Source organism: Atheta coriaria, unplaced genomic scaffold (assembly GCF_025399875.1).
Source record: "Atheta coriaria isolate IRGN ID8LTWV9N9 unplaced genomic scaffold, Caltech_Dcor_3.1 hic_scaffold_6_pilon, whole genome shotgun sequence".
Lineage (NCBI taxonomy): Eukaryota > Metazoa > Arthropoda > Insecta > Coleoptera > Staphylinidae > Dalotia > Dalotia coriaria.
In genome coordinates this window covers 4,435,950-4,459,447 of record NW_027045448.1, presented here as the reverse complement: position 1 = coordinate 4,459,447, position 23,498 = coordinate 4,435,950, and the positions used below count along the sequence as shown (strand labels likewise).

General features: G+C 37.1%; 2 protein-coding genes across 2 annotated transcripts; one reads left to right on the top strand and one right to left on the bottom strand.

Moving 5' to 3' along the window:
- The first annotated feature begins 377 nt into the window (after window positions 1–377).
- On the top strand, window positions 378–17,520 carry LOC135793962 (GTP-binding protein REM 1-like). The gene is given in 6 exon segments (XM_065305080.1): window positions 378–861; window positions 13,024–13,242; window positions 16,245–16,327; window positions 16,430–16,616; window positions 16,721–16,723; window positions 16,726–17,520. Coding segments are annotated over 6 exon segments (1,167 nt in total). The 5' UTR covers window positions 378–449; the 3' UTR covers window positions 16,989–17,520.
- LOC135793960 (intraflagellar transport protein 172 homolog) lies at window positions 17,467–23,295 on the bottom strand. Its single transcript, XM_065305079.1, is given in 13 exon segments — window positions 17,467–17,648; window positions 17,651–17,705; window positions 17,762–18,006; window positions 18,070–18,271; window positions 18,369–18,670; window positions 18,736–18,950; window positions 19,015–22,003; window positions 22,006–22,134; window positions 22,137–22,260; window positions 22,335–22,784; window positions 22,832–22,950; window positions 22,953–23,100; window positions 23,161–23,295. Coding segments are annotated over 13 exon segments (5,199 nt in total). The 5' UTR covers window positions 23,200–23,295.
- Between the last annotated feature and the right edge of the window lie 203 nt (window positions 23,296–23,498).

The following is a 23,498-nucleotide window of genomic DNA, read 5'->3' as shown; positions in this document are numbered from 1 at the left end:
TTCGGAACTCGGCCACACATTATTCCGTTTAAATACGTCTTCAGACTCAAACTCAGACTCAGCATTTCGCGTAACTGGGTTTTCCTTCAATTATACAGGATATTAAATATGTTAAAATGATTTTTAATTAAATTAAATATTTGTTTTGTAGGTACAAAGTTATGTAGAAGATTATTTTGTGTAATCTCGGTGTCGATGTCATCGCGTGCCGAAAAGTTGTAAAAGTAGTAAAAGTTTGCGGCGAGCGCGCGCCGCGACGGAGAGGTGAATGTCGTCCGGCCCGAAATAAACACACACGCGGGTCGGCGCGCGTCGCGACGCTCGCTCGCCGCCGCCGCCGGCCGCCGTTCGCCGGGCCTGCCTCAGTGCGCGCCATGACCGACGACTACGCGCATCTGAAGCGCGCCAAAGGGCGCTCGGCGTCGATCTGCGCGGCGAGCTCCGCGAGCATGGAGATGCTGCCGCCGACACCGGACTCGGCCGGCACGCCGGTGCAGCAACGCCGGCGGCGGCCTGCAGCCCGCTCCCAAAGCGCACGCATCGCCGGCGGGCGGTCAGTGCGGAAACGCGCCGCTGCAAACGCCGCCGCCGCGAACGCGAACAACGCGAACGTGAAGAACTGCAGCAGTGAGCCGAAGCTGGACCAGCAGACCGATGGGCATACACCGGATGTATCGCCAAATATTCGCAGGAAAGGATCCACGACTGCCTCACGAAGAGGCACATCTGTATACCATCGTAAATCTGCTGCATTCTTGGATGTCCCCGACAATCGCAGCTATTCGAATAGCAACAATGCCAACGATGAAGACGAGGATTCATATCGGCTTAGATCATTTAGCTTCAACTCCAAAGGCAAAGGTAATAACTTAATCAGAAACTTTTCAAATGATCCCGAATCACTTTGGTGGCTTTTCGACAATACCTGTTGCTTTGTTGCGCGAGAAAATTGTCAGCGCCTATTATCGCGCACATCGCGCGCAGAACTTCGCATTTTAATACGATTACATTAATTTAATCGCGCTGTCTAAACGAGGATTCAATTAATCCACCTGAACTCACCTAACTGAACGTTCCTGCAACTGACAGCGAGTAGTTTAGTATGTTTTTTCATTCAAGTTTCAACTAAATCCGACAAACTCTGCAACAGTGCAACAGAATAAAATAAAAGTGTGAAACTTAATTCTGTTGACTTAGTCGATATTAAAATGAATCATTTTACGAATTATTATTATGAATACGAATGTAAACATTTCGAGCCACTATCCGGACGATATTTACAACACTAAACACATATGATATTCGCCAGGCGAGTTTAAGTATTAGTTATACAAATAGATGCACGAGTGGTCTATTTTTACGCGTGTAAATAACGCGGAATGAACAACGGTTAAACGCACACACACGCAGGATGAAAATTATTCGCGATATTAAACGCAGCGGTTAATTTTTGTGTGTGAATTTTGGCGCATTGGGATACTTTGTGAGTTTTAATCCAGAAAGCAATCGTAAGTTTGCAACATAACCTTACTCACTTAGCATAGTAACACATTTATACATTATTTATATGAGAGAGTATCTTATTTTCGACTATTTTGTACTATTTGTAACGGTTTCGGTGCTGCTAACTGCTGAATTTGCGCGCAGTCTAAATATTTTGCGCGCTCGGCCGTATTTATAGTAGAGTCAAAGATTATAATGAAAATATACGTTTTATTCGTGCGCGTGTTTTGCTCGAAATTTAAAATCAACATGCGAGGTATATACGAGACTATGAGAGGGATAGCATGCGAGGAAATTGTTAAAGACTGCAATTGAATGGAAAATTGCATCCGATGGGAAACAATAACGGAGGAACTTGTTGTGGGCCGTGTGTGGGAATTGGAAAATTTTATTTCAATTTAAAATAATTTATTTAGCATTACTATTTGGTAGAAATTAGTTTTTATTTTGTGTTGGCTAAAAAGGTTTTTGACGTGATAACGTCTTTAAAATCGTTTTAGTCGGGTGACATACTCAGAAACTTGTGTCACGAGGCCGATCGCAGGTATAACGAGAGAGAGAGAGACGGACCGATCTCCCGTCTCATCTCGAGCGCTGCCAGTCATTTTTTATATAAATTTTATTTAAAATTTCAAAAGATTTTTAGGTTAGAAATAATTTACAACGTTGCCGCGTTGACAACAGTGTTGTTGTTGTCACAACACGTTGCCACATTTATTTTTATTTCAATTTAACCTCAAATTTCATCAATATAACTGAAAAGATTCTAAAATATCTACAATCAAGTAAATCTTATAATTTTAATCAATTTCTTTTCTAAAAGTAAAATAATAAATTTAATTATTTCTGAAATTGATTATCATTGACACAGCAATATGGAATTATAAACCGTATGGTGGATTTTCGCTCCGGCGGTCGTTGTGTCCGCTGGGGTTTCTTGTGTACTGATGGCGACGGTCGAATGCGTTGATTGAATTGCAGCCGCCGTCGGCTTCCATCAATGCGCCATTATCTTTTCGTGTCACAATAGGGTCAATAGCCGTTTGGGGCACTAGACCACCGAAACCTGTGTGCTCGTCATCCTCAATTCATCTTCAGAATCGCCAACCTGAACCAAACCCAAAATAGTTTTATTTTCGCGTTGCGTTTACATCTCTTTCGGAGCGTCAAATTGTTTTTGATGCTTGTCTGTCATTTTGTGCATTAAGGAATTAAGGAGTTTCAATTTAATTACGAGTGTTGTGTGTTTTGAAGATACGCGAAGCACACTGTAGTGGAAATTGTGCGTATATATTAAACTTTGGCTACCTGCTAATTTTCAAAGTTTAGGTAGCTACGAGTAGCAGCCGCTTTTCGCGTATGTTTGGTGTACTCGTAGGTCCTTCGACTTCCTGACAAAACAACAGAAATTGTCTTTGCAAACGTGGAGAGGTGAAAATTAAATTGAATTTGCACATTCGTAATTGTTTTACCGTATTTTTAGTTTGTGAAAAGTCTCTTTAATGCAGATAGAGTGCTAAAATTTATAACATCAAAGTAATTAAATAGAAATTTTAGTAAAGTTGTATTTTTAGTAACTTCTATTAATTAATTGCACATAACATCAGCTTTTTCGCTTAATTTCAAAAGCGCGATAGAAACTTTTGAGGGAAAAGAGACAAAAACTGATTTTATACATCAAAGTCACGAAAATTTATGTTTTTTATACCTTTTTCTGCTTCCACTTATATTGCGCCAGTTTTTCCACGGCTTTTAGACACAAAAAGTGGTACTGTATATACGGATTGCCAAGTCGTGCGTAATATCCATTATCTGCGGGCATTATCTACGGGACGGAGCTTGCGTCTGCGCATTTCCTACCGAGCAGCCCAAGACCGTATGAAAGTCATGCGACGTCAGTCAAACACGTCAAAGCAAATAAAATAAAAAGTTGAAATATAAAAACCTCAACGTGAAACTAGAGTAGAAGTAGAAAAATCAGCGTAACCACCACGTGTTTAAACATTGTTAAACACTTGATTGATTGACCGCTCGCTACACTCGCTCTCAATCAATCTCGTGAGTAAAGTCCCCGTTTAGCCACTTGATACTTAATATACTATTTTCGCGTACTTTAGTAAGCAGAAAACAATCTTCTTTCTTTTCACAAAAAAGCTTTAAAATGCTTTTAAAACATTAATAATAGCAAAATTTTCTTCTTTTATGCATTTTGCTATTCATTCTTCATACATTAATACCAATTAAATATTCTTCACCACTAATTCACTACAATTTTCTCACATCTACGCAGACAATAACTTCTCATTTTGTTCTCTGCCTGAAAAAATAACTTATAACATAAAACGACTTCTAAAATAAACTTCATCTATTATTTTCTGTGACAATTTTTAAATTAAATTCTTTTCCTCTCTAACATCAACTGGCTTCACATTTCACTCGCCTACCTTTTGTTCGACAAAATCAACTAGCGCATAGCATCATTAGTGCAAAACTTCTCATTTTCAACCTCTCGCACAAAAAGAACTCTACGTAACTAAGATAATAATGAAAATATGCAATAACGTCTACTTCCACTTTCTCTCTGTCAAATACTAATACTCATACTACCTTCACAACTTAAATATTTACAATGAATTTCCCAGCTGGTAACAACGCATATTGACACTAACACACAACCAGCAATAACCTGTGATAAAGGCAAGTTATCATCTCTATATTTTTGTCCTTCCATGCCCCGGAATGCAATATGCAATATTTACATTCTCGCAACATGCGCATACTCGTATGTTGCGCGCAGCTGTCAGTTTCGTTGTTGCAATGTTTACACCCACACTGCGCGTTATTTCGCGCTACTGCGGGGGGTATCTTTTGATAAAGCACACGTTTGATATGTTGGAGTATCATTGAGTGCGCCGGGTAATAAATCGCTTCCGCTTTGTGCAAACGACGGCGCTGCACGAAGCGCATACGCCGGGTAATCTTTGCATCATGATTTTTCGTGATTAGCCAACAACACGAACGTGACTAAAACAATATTCTACAAACACATATAGCTATATAACTAGGTGTAGTAATTGTATCGCAAATTATTTATTAATCTCAGAGGTTAATTACATTCGTGGCCTGGTTTAAAGCGTAGGTAACACAACCTAACCTCATTCCTAAGCTGCGGAATGTGTATAAATCAATGTTGGTACTCGTTAACCCCATGGAAAATGACTAAGTGGGAGAATAAAGTGAGTTATAGTTGAGAGTGTTTTTCGTCGTCACCAAATTGATGATTAAATGAGTAAATGGGTAAATTGAGTTGATGAACTTCCGCGTAAATTTATTTTTGAGATTATTGGGATTACGCGCCGGCGGAATTAGAAGTGTTCTATAATTATTTATATTATTTATGTATTTATAGTTATGCTGTGGTGTGCTATGCTATGTTATTGTAAACCGTGGTAAATTTATTCTGACGTCAAAGCGACGGTTTCGAATGCCGCGTCGGGAAACAAAAAGTCATACTTGATCATAAAAGCGCACAGAAATGCGAAATGTAATGTTATTAGTATTGTTTTACGGAATTGGTTTCAATGGAAATGGTAATTTATATAATAGTTACAGGAGTTGGTGTTTTGTGAGAGTATAATTAACATTATATAATTTTAAGTATATTATAAATGCGAATGGGTGTTTAGTTGTTTATTTGTTACGTTTTCACGCAATAACCACTGGAGTAATTTTCATAAATTTTGGTAAGAATATAATTTTGATTAGGGAAAGTGACATAGGCTACTTTTTATTGTAAAAGTAATGCTTAAAATGTGTAAAATAAGAGATGAAAGTTGGTATGAGTATTCAATCATAGTTATAGTTATACGAGTATAATTTGAATTTAGATGGTGTTTTATTAGCATTATTAGCATTATTGCATTATTAGCATTTCTTATTCTTTTAAAATAAAATAAATACTCCTAGTGTCGTATTCGGCACATAATAGAACCCTGCTACAAGATGGTAATTAATTAAGTTACTTTTAATTAAAATCTGCACAAAGTCTGGAGCAAAAGCTAGGAAATAATATGTTTAAAGTTAACTTGGATAAAATATTTATTTGCTTAGGCGAATATTCTCGCAATGTTACATTTGAGGTTTCTAATCCGTTTATTGTTGCCAAATGTCATTTTTTTTAAACTTGAAAATTTTAATAATTTACGCAGTGCAGAAACGTAGCTTTTTTTGTTAAAAAAATAGACATTTGTGGTATTGTCAAATGTCATTTTTTGTTATTGATATGATTAGCTGAAAAACAGCACTTCTAGGCCTATTTTTAACCCAAAAATCAATGTTTTTTATGTTGTATACATTCCTCCGTCCTTCACGTGTATTACACCTAGTTTATTCCTAGGTATTCAATTAAAATGCGTGATGTTCGGCCGTTAAAATGACATTTTGGCCGAATCTCGCCCAGGGCGATGATTTGCGCGCCAGACGCTCCACGTCCCTGATGGGATTCCGTAAGCGATATTAGCAATTAAGCGTTAAACATTCCTGCAGTCGATCGTTACGAAACCGTCCTCTTACGCCTCCAACTACCTTTTATTCCACGAGTGGTTTTCATATCCGACCACTACATTTGTCCACTCGCAATTGTACCAACGATCAAAGTTGCACAAGATCAACAGTAACATAATTAAAACGGCATATAGGTAGAGTATAATATCAAACATCAAACAGAAACACTATTTGAGTATTTAAACCTTCAGTGATTGACATAATTAAAGTTTTAATGAGAAATTTAGCTTTATCGCTTTGTAATTTGTGTTTTCGTAAATATTTTCAATTTTCAAAATTTTGGCTTGATGTTGTTGTTTGAAAGCAGTTGTTGAAACACACAGCACGATCGATACGATAATAATCGGTGGATTAGCTGGCTGCACCCTTGTCAGGGGGCAAGTTTATCTTTATCAGCGGCAAATTCACGTTTCGTCACGTTTCGCCGCAGGTAAGACACGAATTTAGTTAATTCAATATTTTGATACAAACAAACACAAACAGCTGAGTGTAAATCTACATAAGGTTGAAATTAAACTTTTTAAAATTTTATTTTTATGAAAATTTTGTTTTCAAACGTTTTACACATAAAAATTTAACAAAAAATTTAAAAAACAAAAATAAAATATTTTGACTATTTTTACAAACACCCTGTATATTAATTACTTCTTCCTTGGTAGTATTCTGAAAGGTAGTAGTAGATTTATATATCACGCGACGCTCCCAGTTGTTTTTCGCCGCGATTTCCAATTGCTTCAAACGAATTCTTTGTTTTTCGCGTTTTGCCTTTGATTAATACGCGGATTTTCCGCGTTATTTAAAATTTTTATTTACGTTAAGTTGACTTAACGAATGGGCGGCGCGAAATAAACCCGCACGTTGAATAAACTCATCCGAAAGAGTGCGTAGACAAATATTTATAACGCTAGTGATTCAACCGGAGACGACAGACGACGACCAGATCATTAATTTCTCATAATACATTTCTAGCCGGATTACACCAGCAGTCGTCAAACGTGCAGACGTTTAGCAAGTGCTTCAATACTCGTCCGCGCGCGAAACAGGCTGGAAAGTGTGATGATGTGTGAAATTCCACATTGACCTCTATTCTTTATTTTCTCCACGTTGCGCTTTTTCACCTTACCATTCATCCCCCATCGAGCACTATGTGCTTCAAACGCGCACTCACTCTCGGCGAATTGCGTCGAAACTTGAGGCATAAAGTCAAGTGTGTGCTTGCGGTGTTCTCAGACTGATGAAAACGAAAAGAAAAAATTACAGAAAAAAGCGGCACACATGTTGGAAGTTGCGAGAAACAGCGAAATAAATAAAAATTCACAAAACTCGGCTAAGAGCCAGAAAATTAATCACAAAGAAAAGATTTTATTCAGAAAATTATTATATTTATGCTATAAACACTTTGTATATATTTTTATATACATAGTACATGTCTAGCAACTGTTTTAGCCCAACTGGATTTTTTTTCACTTGAAGATTTTCGCCCGATTAAAATAAATATAAAGGCGAAGTTGCAGTGCACCGCCTCGACGTTTTCATTTATTTCAAACATCAAACGAGTTTGTGACAGTTGTATAAATTATAAACGCAGGATACAAGCGTTTCCATGCGCGCGCGCTGACGAGAACAAGAACAAGTTTTAATTTTCTTCATCTGCATCGCTTTTATCTCCACCATGGCGGCCATTTTTGAGTTTATTATTATTCCTTTGTGCACAGATGACGCTTTGGTAAATAAATTTAAGAACTATCAATCAATCAATCAATCTGCGGTGTGTTTTGTGATTTTGAAGCGTAAACTATGATTTTCGTTGAATTCAGGCGCGTATTGCAATTAAAACGATCGTTAAGGGTTGGTTGAGCGCGTCAATTAAGGGTGCGCTAGCGGGTGACTTACCGCAACCGCAGTAACAATCCCGACAATGTTCAAGAGCGCTGTAATTTGCATATTCAATTTCGCTCGTGTCGATAAAGTAAAAAATAATTTTAAAAATTCATAACCTCACTTTAAACCGACATAACCTATAAAAAAATAATTAAAAATTTAGCCGAAACAAAGAAATTAATTAGGCCATGCGTCGCAGTTGTTGGATGAAAGATAAAAACGAACGCAGTATGATTTTTTTTCTGCGCTGTCCGGAAGAGAATTAAGAATTAAAAGGCAAGCGAATATTAATTCTCGCTTGGCCCGCGTTTCGCAGACCTTGTCGCGTGCGTATTACAATTGCGCGTTATTATATCGAGTGTATGTTAGCAGCCGAATCTATTTCTGGTTGCGGCGCGCGTTTTTCCTCGCCCAAATGCCGCTCGTTCGCTCATTATGACTTTATGAAATTGAGTAGGTACGTCGACGGCGGAACACTACACGCGCGCTAATTACTTTTACATTAATGCGCGCCGCACAGCGTACGAGTACAAAGCTGCTCATTGTGGTTGATAGGAAGATGGTGCGGATACATTTTGAAGCAACAATATAAGTCGTTAATTGTGATTGTTAACGATGGATTGTTATTGATGATTATTTTCTATTTTCTATTTTGAGTGGTGTATTGTGGTTGTGTTGGAAGTGGTGGCGATGGAGATGTGGCTGATAACTTAATTACAGTCGCCATTAATCACGATCTTTTATTCATGCAAAATGCAAATTATATCGGGCTTTTAATTTACATAGGTTGTGGGTATATGAGGATAAACATGGGCACAGGTGCAAAGGAATAATTTGAGGAAATTTTCTATTTTTGATGTTAGATGAAGAAAATTAACGATATTAACGGTAAATATAGAATCAATAAAATAAACAAAATTTATGAAGAGTAGCCAATAACGATGTCATTGTAGGATATTGTAAAATAAAGTGGTCACGCCATTTTATTTCATTTCATTGTGTTTTTATCTATATTTGATCTGTAGCGTTCGTTACAACATTTATAACTCAAGAACGGCAGAACAGATTTTGATAATTTATGATTTTTTGGATTTGTCTCGACTCCGAATAGCAGAATAATCATTAAAATATTAAAAATTATAATTTAAAGTATGTTAAATATGGGATGAAAATTTGTATAGCAATTCAATCATCGATATAGCTAACTAATTGATTCCGAGATGGCGCTAAAGTGTATTATTAGCATTTCTCATTTTTAAAGCAGTAATATTACGATTCTTTTCATTGAAATCGCCTCATACTGGGTGTTAAACAAGAAAGTAACAATTAATTACGTTTTTTCTTAAAAATACAGGGCAAAGTCATGATTAAATGCTATCTTTTTATACAAATCATGTCTTAAGGTTAAAAACAGATGTTTTTTTTAATTATGAGCCTTAAAATATGCACAATTTCAATATTTGGTACTTGGAGCACAGGTATTTCATAGTAATGCTTGAAATCAATTCTGAATGAATTAATTAATCAAATTCAATTAATTAATCGTGACTATCAGGATATACCTCTTACTATTCTCTCCCCGAAATTACATTCTCCTTGCCTGATCATGAGGTAGTTCCGAGATGGAACGAATCCAGCTCAGCGCACAAGCTCAACCCGCAGTCCGCAACCGCATCCGGGAACCCCGAGGACGATTCCGTGCCCTTAATTAACATTTTATTATCTGCGCACACCATAATGCGTGTCGTTAAATCGGCTATTTACGCGCTTAATTTCACAAAAATATCGGCTTCATATAAATGACAAGGAAAAAGAAATTAAAGAGTTACTTATGAAGAAGTTATTTAAAAATATAAATCTTCTTTTATTTTATTTTATATTAAGTTTATTGTGTTGCGGAGTTTTGTTTCGTTCTGAGTCTCTTTGGGTTTTAGTTTTGTTTTTGCCGTTAGGAATTAATTAAATTTGCTTGAACCCTTTTATCGTTCGGACAAAGTTGGGGTGAATGTCGCAAGCAACAAGTTGTCCTACTAGCCTGCAGCGGTACGGATACGGAAACAGAACGAAACGGTTTTATGATGATTCTTTTATTTCACTCTCGTGCACACCATTTACTAATTACGAATTTATTGGATTTTGGTAAAGATTAATTTTTACTTTCATATTTTTTAATTCATAATTGCAGTGTAATTTATTCTGTTTACGAATTTTCAGCAATTTTACTTTTTTGTGGAGCAATTGTTTTCTTATATTTTTTCATTTTGTTTCTATACATTGTAACATAATATTTTTAACTATCTATTACTCGTGACTTCGTCTCCGCAGTTTTCAGTAAATATGTAATTAATTTAATTTTCTTGTTCAAGATCTGGTAGATGTCAATTCCAACAATAAAACTTACAATTTTAATTTGATAAAATAAGAAATGCCAAAATGCATTTTAACATAATTGTGGAATCAATTATTTATCTCATAGTATCATTGAATCGCTATACCAATTTTCATCTCTTATTTAACACCTTTTAAATAATAATTTTTAATATTTTAATACTTATTATATTATCCTGGACGTAGATTAATCTAACAAATCATAGATCATCAAAATCTGTCCAGCCATTCTTGAGTTATAACTGATGTAACTAACACATATAGATAAATTTAACTGATTACTAATTTATACTTAAATGATTAATGTATCTTCAATGCATTTATTAAACTGATTGCTAATAGAAATATTTACATTCCTATAAGTTAATTTTGGCTCTTCATAAACAAAATTTCATAAAAACACAACGCTTGTTTGACATTTCGTCAATCTTTCATTAAAACATAACCTAAAATTATACATAAACAAAGTATTTCCTAATACTAAATTCACTGAATTTCATTTCGCAATAAAAAACTTAAAATCTGTAGCCACTCCTAAATGATTTTGCATCAAATAAAAATAAATTGTAATTAACTGCGCTTGTGGTTGCAGCCGACATGTTCACGTTCTTCGCTGACAATACCAGGTGTAGGCAACCGCGTGTGCAGCGAATTGAAAATAATGCGTAACTCGTTTGTGTAAAATGCATATACACAGGCCTTTTTTATCGATTACAAATACAATGGAACACTGCCGGCGGTCAGAGCATTAGGTGATACGGATAGGTTGAACAGTGGATTGCCCTCGGGCCACGAACGTGTTTTCCTTCTTTCCGCCCGTATTTTATATGTACACATTGGCGGTTTTACAGCGGATATAAATCGATCGTCGTAATAATATGCATAATAATTTCTATTGCGTAAAATACATATAATGTGCATTCATCATTGTTATTACCTCTTTGACAAATAGTTAAAATATTTACCCTATAGGATAACTAATTATAGTATTAACATACTTATGATATTAATAAAATGCGTTTTAAAAATATTTTTAGATTATTTAGATTTGTGGTTTTTGTTTGTTTATTTTTTGTTGCGGTATTTGTTTTATTTCTGAAGAAAATCCGCAATGGTTTTACTAAAGTTAGATTTTGCGCGTTGCGAGTGGCTTATAGGGTGGAAAAACATGTTTATTTCCATTGCCGCCGGGCGAGTCTTTTATTAGAATTTGTTTGGGGGATGAAGCAAAAACCAAAATACGAAAAACACAGAACCAAAAACGAAAATTGAATGTTAAACAGCAAACAAGATACGAAACATCAGACAAAAATATGTTTCTTATACTTACACGTCTTATTCTAAGTTTTTATGCATAGTTACAGAGATTTAAAGTAATGTGGGTTGCATATCATTATCTAAATAACATATTCTGTTAAATATTGTCTGTTTTTAGTTTTTAGTTTTCTGTCAATTTATCTGCGATATTTTCATTTTGGTTATTATAGAGTTTAAATTACTGTATGCAACCCGTTTTACATGCTGTGTGGGTTGCGTAAAAAAAAACTGTCTTAATTTGATTTCAACTCAAAATTCACCAAAAACCAGTGATTTTTATAAAAATCTTTTTATTGTGTTGTGCGCTTAGCTTCACCAAATAAAATTTAGCGATATAACACTCGCAATAATGCTTTCTCCCCGAAAAGACGAAAGCTTAATGAAAACTGAAGATGATTTATTGTTCAATAACTTAAACGAAAGCTTTCACGAAGTTACGTTTACGACGCGTGCCGAATTATTGTTTAACGCTGCCTCAACACACACATATCAGAATATTCGCCTAAAAAATACTTATCGAAAATAATAAAACAGATGTACAAGTAAAATATTGCAATGAAATAAAACAAAATCAAACGACTGCCAATTTCAACCATGTGTATTTCATATGTGACATCATAAAAACATAATTGATGAACGTGAACGTGAACATAAACATTACGAGGGTATGACACAAATCTAACAGATAAGAAGGGTTGAACATCAGAGTGACAAAATGACATTTAAAATCAAACCAAATAAATGATTCGTTATTCTATGAGAGAATACAAGATGATAAATGTAGTTATAAATTAGTGTTTGAACTATTAAGCACGTTCAGCTGCGCTGAATGCGAAGCGCAAGTGAAAAATTAACACGTTACTAAATCGCCGCAACCACATTAGTAATAATCGTTGCGGCGTGCGTGTGGCACTTGCTTGGCGTGCGCACGAAACTATACATCATCTCGGAGATTTCAGTAAAACGTCATCTTTTCGCACACATCGCGTTGTTTTGCAACAAATAAAAAGTCTACTTCAAAAGTGCATGATGTATCGCGTTCAATCACATGTTACCACTTTTCCGAACGTTCGCGCGCGACGTCAATCTAATAATAAACGCACGTAAATGCGTACGCTACACGCATACGCAGACATAACCTAGTTTTGTACGCGTATGCTTTCCACCAATAAACACACGTTAATTGCTCGCTAGACGTTAATTTAATATTCATCGCGGATATGCATTAATGGCAAAAATTTCATTTAGTCATTTGTGCCGAATTCATTAGCGCTCACCGCGTTTTACATCAATATTTAACAACATGTCATATTGGTTGCCTATACTAAATTCAATTAAATTTTAATTTTTTCGTTTTTGGTTTCATTTTAGGAATTATCAATCGTGGTGATTCTTTTCGTCGACGACGTTCACGCAGCAACAGTTTGTGTCCGCCATTGGGCACACCCTCACCATGCGAGGACTCGGATGCCGCTGGGGACATTTCCCGCTACACGGTGGCTCTTTTGGGCACGCAGGGCGTGGGCAAGACGGCGCTCATCAGTCAGTTTATGACGTCGGAATGCATCAATGCCTACGATGGCACTAAAGGTACGAGATTTGTGATTTATGATAACAAATTTAATTTTATCCGGCCGACGAAAATATTTTCGTTTTATCGTGCGCGCTTGTTTGGCTAACTTCCGGGTTGCCTGCATCATGGCATCCGGAGACGAGTTTAGAATTTCAGATTGTGAATATGGTGAATACGAATGTGCGCATGAATGCAATCAACGTGGACCTATATCCCAGCTATCCGCAATCTTGACTTCTAAAAAATATTACAAAAGAAAATGTAAACGATTTTTTTAAAGGTTTTGAATATTTTGTAACCGGTTTTGTACCTAGCAATGTAAATAGGTTATGTTATCATGCTGAGCGACGTCATCCTGTTGCGGTTTCCTGCAAGTCCTGCAACAACGGGCGCTAAATCCTTTCGCAGAGACACAGAACACGGCGCTATCCACGCGGCTTTATTAGCTTTCAACTTGGAGAGCGTTTTGAGCACGTTGCTCGTACGTGACGTGCGTATCACTCCGCCATGTGTGTAGCGCATGTTGTGGTCGTAACTGGCAACAGGAGCGCAGAAGCATGGAGCACTTTGTAAACGGCTCGAATCTTGTAGTCTTGTGCCACTGCAGCCAACTATAACTACATAACAGGCGGGATTTTGCCGGACACAAAGCTATTCGCATCACAAAAGACTGTGCAAGTGACGCACACGCATACAGCGCAAATATTCCATTAAATTTTTATGTTATTTTATGGAAAATGCAAGTCAACAGAGGTAAACAACGTCGTTGTTTTGTTTTTAGTTGTTTTCCGTCAATTTCACGCCGATATTTTCATTTTTATGTTATTATTGAGTTGAAATTACTTTATGCAACCCTTTATACGTGTTGTGTGGGTTGCGTTCGAAAAAAAGCGAATGTCTGATTCCATTTCAACTCAAAACTCGAATCTATTGAAATCGAGGGCGCATAAAAATAGTTTTACGATCGCTAATTGAAAATGTTTTATTACGACAGTTATGCGACACGTTCGAGTTTTACTTTCTTCGCTCGAATTAGGTTATACACATATGAAAAATGCACATTTTCATCGTTTCATTTCAGTAAACAAAACATTTTCGTTGATTTTCGTTGAATTAACGTAAAATTGCCAAAAGGATTTCCAAGTAAACGTCTCTGAGTAAAGATTTAATGCATCTGCGTTTAATGTATTTTCTTCTGAAAACTTTGTTTATTTATGTTTGTATTTTCCTTGTTCCGGTGCTTGTTTTTTATGATTGAATTTGTCGCGGTCGCAACCTCGTTCGAAAGCTTTTTAAACTTCCACAGTAATTAAGCCCCCCGCTTAGGAAACACTTTAACCGCTTTAACGCTTTTCAAACGCTGCGTTAACGTCACACCGCCGCCTTGCGCTGTGTGTGTTTTTTTTATTGCCTACCTGGGCGAGAGATAATAAACGAACGCCGCAGACAATTTGATTATGAATTTATGCAAGCGCGCGAGCACGCCGGCCATTTTACGACATAACCTCACACGTGCAGCACGCGCAGACCAGCGGCGGATAAATATTTATTTCGACGGTTTGCTTTTTTGTTTACGCGTCTGCGGCGAGGTTTCACGCGAATAACACGAAATTAAACGCTAAAAGCAAAACTATAAACGCATAGGTTATTGATTCACGTCGGCTGCGTTTATTTACGCTCTTTTGAAACGTTTTTTTAAGTTTCGTTTTCTGCGCTGTTTATTGCTTGATCACGGACAAGCAAATATTTTAGCAATGTATACCACCTAATAAACGCACACGAATAACATTTAATTGTTGCGCCATCTGGTGGGATTTATTTTTAAATTTAGATTAGATTTTGAGATGATTTTTGACAAATTCAATTGGATGTAACTCCTTAATACAATTTGTACATGTCTTGATTCGATCAAGGGCGTGGAACGTAGAGTAATCCGCTTTTCGCTTTTCATTTATCTCTGATGCGCTTCCGTACTGAGATTTTATTTACTTCGCCGTGAAGAAATCATGTGGGCGTAAATTTCTTTGAAATAAATTGTTGAAATACTTGGAAAAGTACTTAAAATTGATAAAGTTGACTATTGTTGTCAGATTATTTGACAGTTATAGATAATGCAGTCAGATGGCGTATTTTGCAGAACAAACCAATCGCTACCTGTGGAAACTTTTGTTGTTTTGTTGTTTTGTTTCGATTGGTGCAATTCATCGCCGCAAACCAAGCATGCGAACAGTTTCACTTTGCATTGTTGGCGTATTCTGTTGTAAATTCTAAATTAAACGCGTTATCAGCAGAAATTCCGCTCGAAAATAACACAACGCCAAAATGCAACCCAACATACACGAAATACAAACAACACCTAACATCAACATGCAGCATTAATCTTAACCTAGTTAAACGCGCAAATAATAAAATAAAAATTACAAGACGTGTGCGAAAACCGAAAACCCGGTTATATTTTGTGTTTGTTGGCAGGAAAAATTGCGCAATGTGGGTCAAGTACTTGCGCGTCGCGCTGCTTCGAATCAATTGGGAATATATTGAATTTTTAGTGTGATTGCAATCCTACCTTCCTTCCGATGAACTCTCCGGCGACTCGCAAACGAATCAACAATCGCTGCAAATCATTAATGAGGTGCAAAAGCAACCGGATTTATGAATACATTGAAAATAAATTTAATAACCGAAAATATTTACAAATGCATTTAAAAGTGTATCAATGTGTTGAAGCCTGGAGAGAGAGTTCGTTGCCACTGACCTATTTCAAGTTCGTTCAGCCATGAATAAGTTTAATTTAGAATGTGTGTATTTTAAGAGCGCAGTATTCTATAAATATGTAAGACATCTTTTCCTATAGCATGCATGCGGTGCAGCGCGAGTTCGTCGAGTATTTATGTCGTGTGACTGAACGGGTTGCATTTTGTCGGAGTCGCCGAAATTTATTTTACATAAACCATACGCACACACAGGATATTCCAATTGAAATGTGTGCTATAATTTTTTCGTGTATATTTGGTTGCAGATATGTTGGGAAGTCAAGCAGTGTCAATAATGTTGAATGGCGAAGAATCAGAGCTCACTTTTGCAAACATCTCAAATTCCAAGGTAAAAATTAAGTTTTTGAAGTAATACTATCAACAGAATCAATAAAATTTATTATTTTAATGACTAGACATTAATTTTTGTGTTTTTGGTTATGATTTTAAGGATATTGACAGAATTAACCCACCTGATGCGTTTGTCATCCTTTATTCGGTGGTGGATAAAGCAAGTTATTTGAAAGCAGAAGGTGAACTTGCGCGTTTGCAAGATGCCGAACTTTTACGCACGAGGCCCGCCATCTTAGTCGGAAATAAAGTGGATTTGGCTAGGAGTCGAGCTGTATCAACCCAAGGTAACCTAAAAACTTAATAAAACATTTTCTTAAACACAATTTTAAACTATATTAATAATAACAATTTAAATCATATGATACTCATATTTGTATTTAATTTAAAGATGGCAATGCTTAGCATGCACGTTCCGCGCAAAATTCGTCGAGATATCAGTAGGCATCAATCACAACGTCGACGAATTACTGGTCGGCATCCTCACGCAGATTCGGCTCAAAAGTTATCAGAATGAAGCGTGCGAAGCCAGCCAACAGCAATGGTTCAAGAGTCGTGGCGTTGTGCGCGCTAGCATGAAAGCACGCCAGATGTTCACGTGGCTCTTTGGCAAAGAGGACTCCAAGTTCAAGAACTGCGAGAATCTGCACATCCTCTAGCTTCCACGCGTGCGCACTAGTTAGTTAAGTTTCTATCATTTTGTAAAATTATTCATAAAACAAGCATACTAACATATAGACTTATCTAACATTTTCAAACATTTAATTTAAACTGTTTCCACAAGGCAGAAACAAAAACATGAACAGAAAACTTGTAAATGTGAATGTAAAGTAATCTTAAAAGTTACACAACTTTCAGGCCTAACTGTATAACTTCGACAAATGTGTGTGGAGCGCACAAATTGTAAAAGTGTAGCGCAGCGCCCTCTAACATAATCAAACCGAACCAAAATCAATCATGTCGACCAATACCTACCTTCTCATAATGGCAATCTGTATCTGTTGTCGCGCAAAAACTGATTGTAAACGACTAACAAAACAAAACAAGAGTATATAGATTAATGTGTATAAAAATAAGTTAGAGCCGTGAGAGAAACGCATGCGAATGTGAGTGAACGAAGTGTGTGAGTGTTCGAAATTATAATGCGGCCGCTGCTCCGCACCATTGATTAATAAATGACAATAAATCGGAGACGTTTGTCTCGGGATACATTTTCGCCGCCATGTTGAGCTTCGTCCAGACGTCTTTGTTAGCCGCCTGTTCTGAATGTACGAAAGACACCAGAGGCGCACGTAGAGGATAACCGGACACAATACACGCGTTTTTCCACTTTCCAAGCTGGATTCATACATCATCCTGTCATCCATCGGTAACTCCTTGAATTTTTATATTTTAAGTTTTAATTAGTTTATAATTTGTTTATTTTTCATACCTGATCGACTTTTTGATCCATGCTAATTGCCAACACCCATTCACGCACACGATCGTGTTCGTCCTTATCATCGTTGAGATATAACTGTTCGGGGATTGGAATGTTTGAAGGGAAATCTGTTTGGCTCAGGTCCGTGTGATCGATCAACTGGGATTCTTCATCTTCAATCGCTTCGCAGATATCTAGGTAATGATTGAGGAAAACGAAGGCTTCGGAATTTCGTCCTTCTGCTCGTAAATCCAAACCTGTGTTGTTGAAAGGATATAAAAGTAAGTACAATTAAAAGTTTTTAATGAGGTGTGTAGTACCAGCTTCGTAGAATCCTTTATCGGCTGGTATGATATCTGTGTAACGCAAAAGTGCGACGGATATTTTCGTTCCGATGTTTTTTAATACTTGCACTTGTCGACAAACGCAACGCACAGCGTAGTAATGCACAATTAAGAGGAGCGTTTGGAAATGTATTTTGATTTTCATGTCGATGTTTGGTGTAATGTCCAAACCATTAACCTAAAAATTTAACAACAACAAAAGCATTATTTTGAGGTTAAAACAGATTTTAACCATAAATTTGAAAATTTAACCTAAAAATTTATTAAAAACTCACCAAATCAAGTAGCATTTGTCTTAATTGTGACCATTGATAGTAACTATCCGCTTCGGACATATTCGGCATCGCAATCACATTGAACGCAATCCGATTGTAAATGTTAAAATTACTCGCAATCACCGGTGTTGTATAAGACAGGAACAACTGTAGTGCCTCCATTGTAAAACCGTCTTTCAGCAACTGTGAAGCATACATTGCAACATATTTATGCAAAACATTACCACCATAGGTTTTAGCTTTCTCTATACAACGAATCCATTGTCCTTGCTCTGCTAACAAATCCAATGCTCCCATTATATCTACAAAATTTCAATTTATAACCTCAAATTTACACATTTAACAAATTTAAGGTTAGAACACATACCAACATCAGCCAATTGCTCAATATTGCCATCTTTTGCAAGTTGATCCTTGTTACAACTCTCGATATAACCCAAAAGACTCGGATCTAATTCTTTAGCAACTTTTCGAGCGTTTTTCCAATCATCAGCCAGTATAAAACAATCAATAGCTTCTTTTATCATGTCAGCACTTATATACAACTGTGCTGCAGCTGTGTGTTCTGATAAATCCCTTAATCTATAAAAAAAACAACCAAAAAATCATTAAAATCAAGAAATTTTTCAATTGTATCAAATTTTACCTTGGTGCTAATTCTTTTATAACATCCTCAGCTTCATTCCCAAACAAAAACTTGTTTATCATATCAGCCGCGCGTAATAACGCTCTCCTCACAATATCCTCGTCAGCAAAACTCGTATCAACTTGCAGTAAACATTCAACTGATTGTTTATGCTGCCCGGACATAGCCAATTCATTAGCACGCGATAAAATCATTTCCATGCTCATATCCGCGCCACCGGTGGCTCTTTTAATCGCATTATACTCTGTTTGAAGGCTTGGTAATAAATGCGGAGTATAATCCTTACACACCCTCAAAGCATCCGACCATAATTCAGCTTTCTTATAGTTTTGTATAATCATTTCCGGACTCTGTGCGCGTAACATCAACGATTCAAACTCAGTGTAGTTTTTCTCCTGGAAACATTGCAGCGCCTGCGCTTTCAGCACATCCACAACTGAATGTGGTTCGTGTGTTTCCGCAATACGAATCGCACTCTGCCAGTCGTTAGCATGCGTGTACATTAACACAGCTTCTTTTGGTTTCCCAGCGAGGATAAACTCAGTTTCGGCTTCGTTGAATTTCCCATCGTCTTCCAGCGCCATCGCGTAGTTGTAATGCACATCAATTTTCTTCGATGGTAAATTTTTACACAACTGAAACGCGAAGTCATATTGAAAAGTCTCGCATGCATAATCAATGCACGATTCTAAAATTCCAAACTTAGTGAGTAGTTTAATAGCTGAATCTATGGGTAATGTCCGCGCCCAGAGGAACGCAACTTGATTAGCAGCTGTCGCGCCGCCATTTTGTTTCGCTACACGGTAAGCTTCCTCCCACATATTAATAGTTCTATACATATTCATCGCTGCTTTCCATTCATTCGTAGCAAGATAATGCACTTCGGCAGCGCGATGTTTGCCTTGAGTTTCCATCTGCTGCGCGAGATGCATGTGCGTCGTAGATAACAACTCCGGATGAAATTGTTCAACGAGTCTTATCATATGATCATATTGTTCCGCGTGTTTGTACATTGTAATCGCAAGATCCGGTGAGTTGACAGCCAGATACAACTTTTCAGCCTCGCGGTATTTCCCGTCTTGTTTCAGCTTTTCCGCTTGTTTTAAATACATATCGCCCACATCATCCGGGTCTAAATATCTTGATGCGATTATGTGGGCTTTTTCCCATTGCCCGGCTTCGTTGTACATGTCAACTGCTTCTTTATACATTCGTGCTTTGATAAACATTTGTTCCGCTGAGGTGTAATCACGTTGTTTTGCCAGGTGTAGTCCAAGTTGAGAGTAATACTTCTGTAAGTGATGAGAGTCATGATCATCAACAACGTTGATAATGTGTATTGCTTTCTTCCATTGTCGTGCTGCGATTGAAGCATCCAGGGCTTTTAGAGTTGAACCTGCTTCGATGTAGTGACTTATCGCAGCGTCTGTTTGTTTTGATTCAACAAGATGATCACCCCATTCTTCTTCTAATAAGACAACTTGTTCTGGGTCGATTACACGCGCCATGTCAACTGCTTTATTCCAGATTTTACCTTTTCTGTAACATTCCATTGCTTGTTCTGTTTTGTTTTGTTTCACGTAAATCTCAGCTGCTTGCTCGAATAACTCCTGTTTTATTAGTTTCTTTAAAATATTTGTGACTAAAGTATGATCTTCCATTAAGTCATCATGGTTTAGTAATAAATTAGTAATTCGTGATAGTTTGTTAGACTTGTCATACATTGTCAGTGCGCGTTCATACTTTCCTTCTGCTTCTAAAATTTGTCCCGCTTTTTCAAACTGTTGGGTTTTTAGTAATAAATTCATATATTCTTCTTTAAGTTCTGGTAATTTTTCATAACCTCGTTTTTCAGCGGTTTCAATAGCTTCATTCCACTTATGCAACTTTTTGTACATGTCTAATGTAGCTTCTAGGTTACCATGCTCTAAATAAATCCCCTCTGCTGTTTCTAAGTCTCCGTTGAGTATACTCAACTGTGCCCAGACTTCCTGGTTGTCTTCATCTTTCAATAATTCATCTTCGATTTGTTTAATACAATAAACTTTGGAAATATTACCAAGTGCTGCATAGCAACGATCAAGTAGTTTTAAATTTTGTTGTTTGATAGCTATATTTGACAGATTGAACCACATTGCTTCCGCTTCTGGTGCATTTCCAATGGTTTCAAGGAAAAGCACAGCTCGTCCATAGTCACTATCATGAATTGCAGTACCAAACTCAACTAAACCTTCATCCAGCTCAAAAGTTAGGTTAACATTGCCATCGAGTGCAAACACTTCCGTTTTGTTGTTGAATCTAGCCACTTCATAAACTTCACCCTTGATATTCATGATTGTAGGACGTTCAGGTAGGTCAATATTGTACCAAATCGCAAGAGTAGTTCCCGATTGAGCGATGGCAACGTCCGAACTTTCCACCCATTGAACAAAAGTCACCCCGCTGAATATACAAAGCCGATTTCCGGTCATAACCTCAACCAAAAATAATCTCTGCTTGATATCTCTAAACAACAATTTGTGACATGTCTCCGATAATTCCAACCAATCAATTTTCGATTCGTGACTAATTTGAGATATACCCATATTGTATATGAGGTCTGTTATACAGATTGTTTTCAGATCCAGTAAATACGCCAATTTTTTATTGTCAGTCTGCGAGCGTTCATTCAAACGCACGCTGATTAGATGCGGATTGGCGAATTCAGTCCGCACGGATGCGAGCACGGTATTATCACCGTATTCAATCAGAGACAATTCGCCCGCGTTGAATACCAGACATACATTCGGATTTTCGAAATAAAACTTTTCATGTTTGCCGGAGTTATTCCAGGAAACTTCACTCATCAGGTTTTTATCGATGTCCGCAACCAATAAGGTGCCATGTGTGCGGGCGACTACAAAATTGTCACGCCCCATAACCTTCAAATCTTCGATTTCTTTACCGTAGTCCGATCGTAGGATTAAACCTGCACTATCGTTATCAAGGTTTTAATTAATACCTGACTGGGCCCCACGTAGGTTATTTCAAGTTTATCTTTCCAGATTGTACGTTTGAGTACAGACTCAAATAGACAGACATAACCTCCGTGTGTACCGCACGCAATACGTGAACCATCTTTTTCCATGATAATGACGTCACTGAATACATGTTTGGGATTGTTTTCGGTGGAGATTCTTCCCACATGGATAATGATGGATTCCAAGCGAATACACGGACTTTGTCATATCCGCCAACGGCCACAGCCTGAATTAAAACGTTTTTAATTAGTTTAAATTTTAATTTAAAAGTTAGTAGAATTTAATTGTGGTTATGTTTACCTGTCCGCTCGGACTACAACAAGCAACCATGAATTCATTCTCATTTTGATCCTTGGTATAGTCGAATTGTTTTGCAATGCGGCCATTGTTGTTGTACACAACAATACGTTTATCGCTCCCTCCGGCGAATACGAACCCCTGCGGCCATGAGAGGGCATAAGGTGGCACCGAATGGGTAAATAATCGTCCCTGGGGTTCATCGTCATCGTGTTCTCCGACATAGAAGCGAATGACGCTGCAATCGATGTGACCCGAAACGAAGCCGCTTCCGGTTGCATTCGAGGCTAAAGCTACTACCAAACTATCGCTGCCGTAGAGGGTGTGACTTTTATTGGACTTGGTTTGTAGTAAACGGACTTTTCCGTCCAGGAGACCGCAGATTATCGGTCCGGTTAATAACCAGATCATTGTCGTCACTGGGCATGGTTGCGGAAATTTATTACAGATTGCCTGCGTAAAATTAAATTTAGGCCAAAAAATTTGATTTTTTAAATTACCTTCTTTTCACCCCATTTTTCGCCGATTTTGTAAACATATACGATACTGTCGCTTTGTGCCACGGCGATTTTAGACGAATCTGGTGAGAACGCAATTGATTTGATGACGTAGCTCTTTTGCCGGCTTCTGTATCCGCAGGTTTTGTTGAAAATCGGTCACGTTTTTCGCCATCATCGTCAAATAACAGGACCTGACGTTCTGATGTAGCTACAGCAAGCTTTTTATTATTTGGTGACCACGTAACTGCGACAATTTTATATTCGCTGTTCTAAAATTGATTTAATGTTACTCGTTGATATTAATTGGTTTTAAGAGTAAGTAAGTATACCTCAGCTTCTAATATATTCTTTAAAAATTTGATTTGCATTTTGTTCTTTGTGTAAAACTCACTGACAAAATGTTAATTTATGAAAATATTGCTTCTTCAATCGAGTTAAAATTAAATGATTTGTTTGTACTGAAGGGAAACGCGTGTCACACTTCGAGAAGGATGATATTTGTTGTGATTGCATTTCAAGTGTTGCTAAGTAACCGAAAATGTTAATTCAATACAAACATTTTTACTTTTTCTTGGTATTTTATGTAAAAGTTGTTGCGCACGCGCGAATTACGTGATTTATTCCATAATTTGCATTACTATTAAAAATCTTGTTCTAGGTTATACAA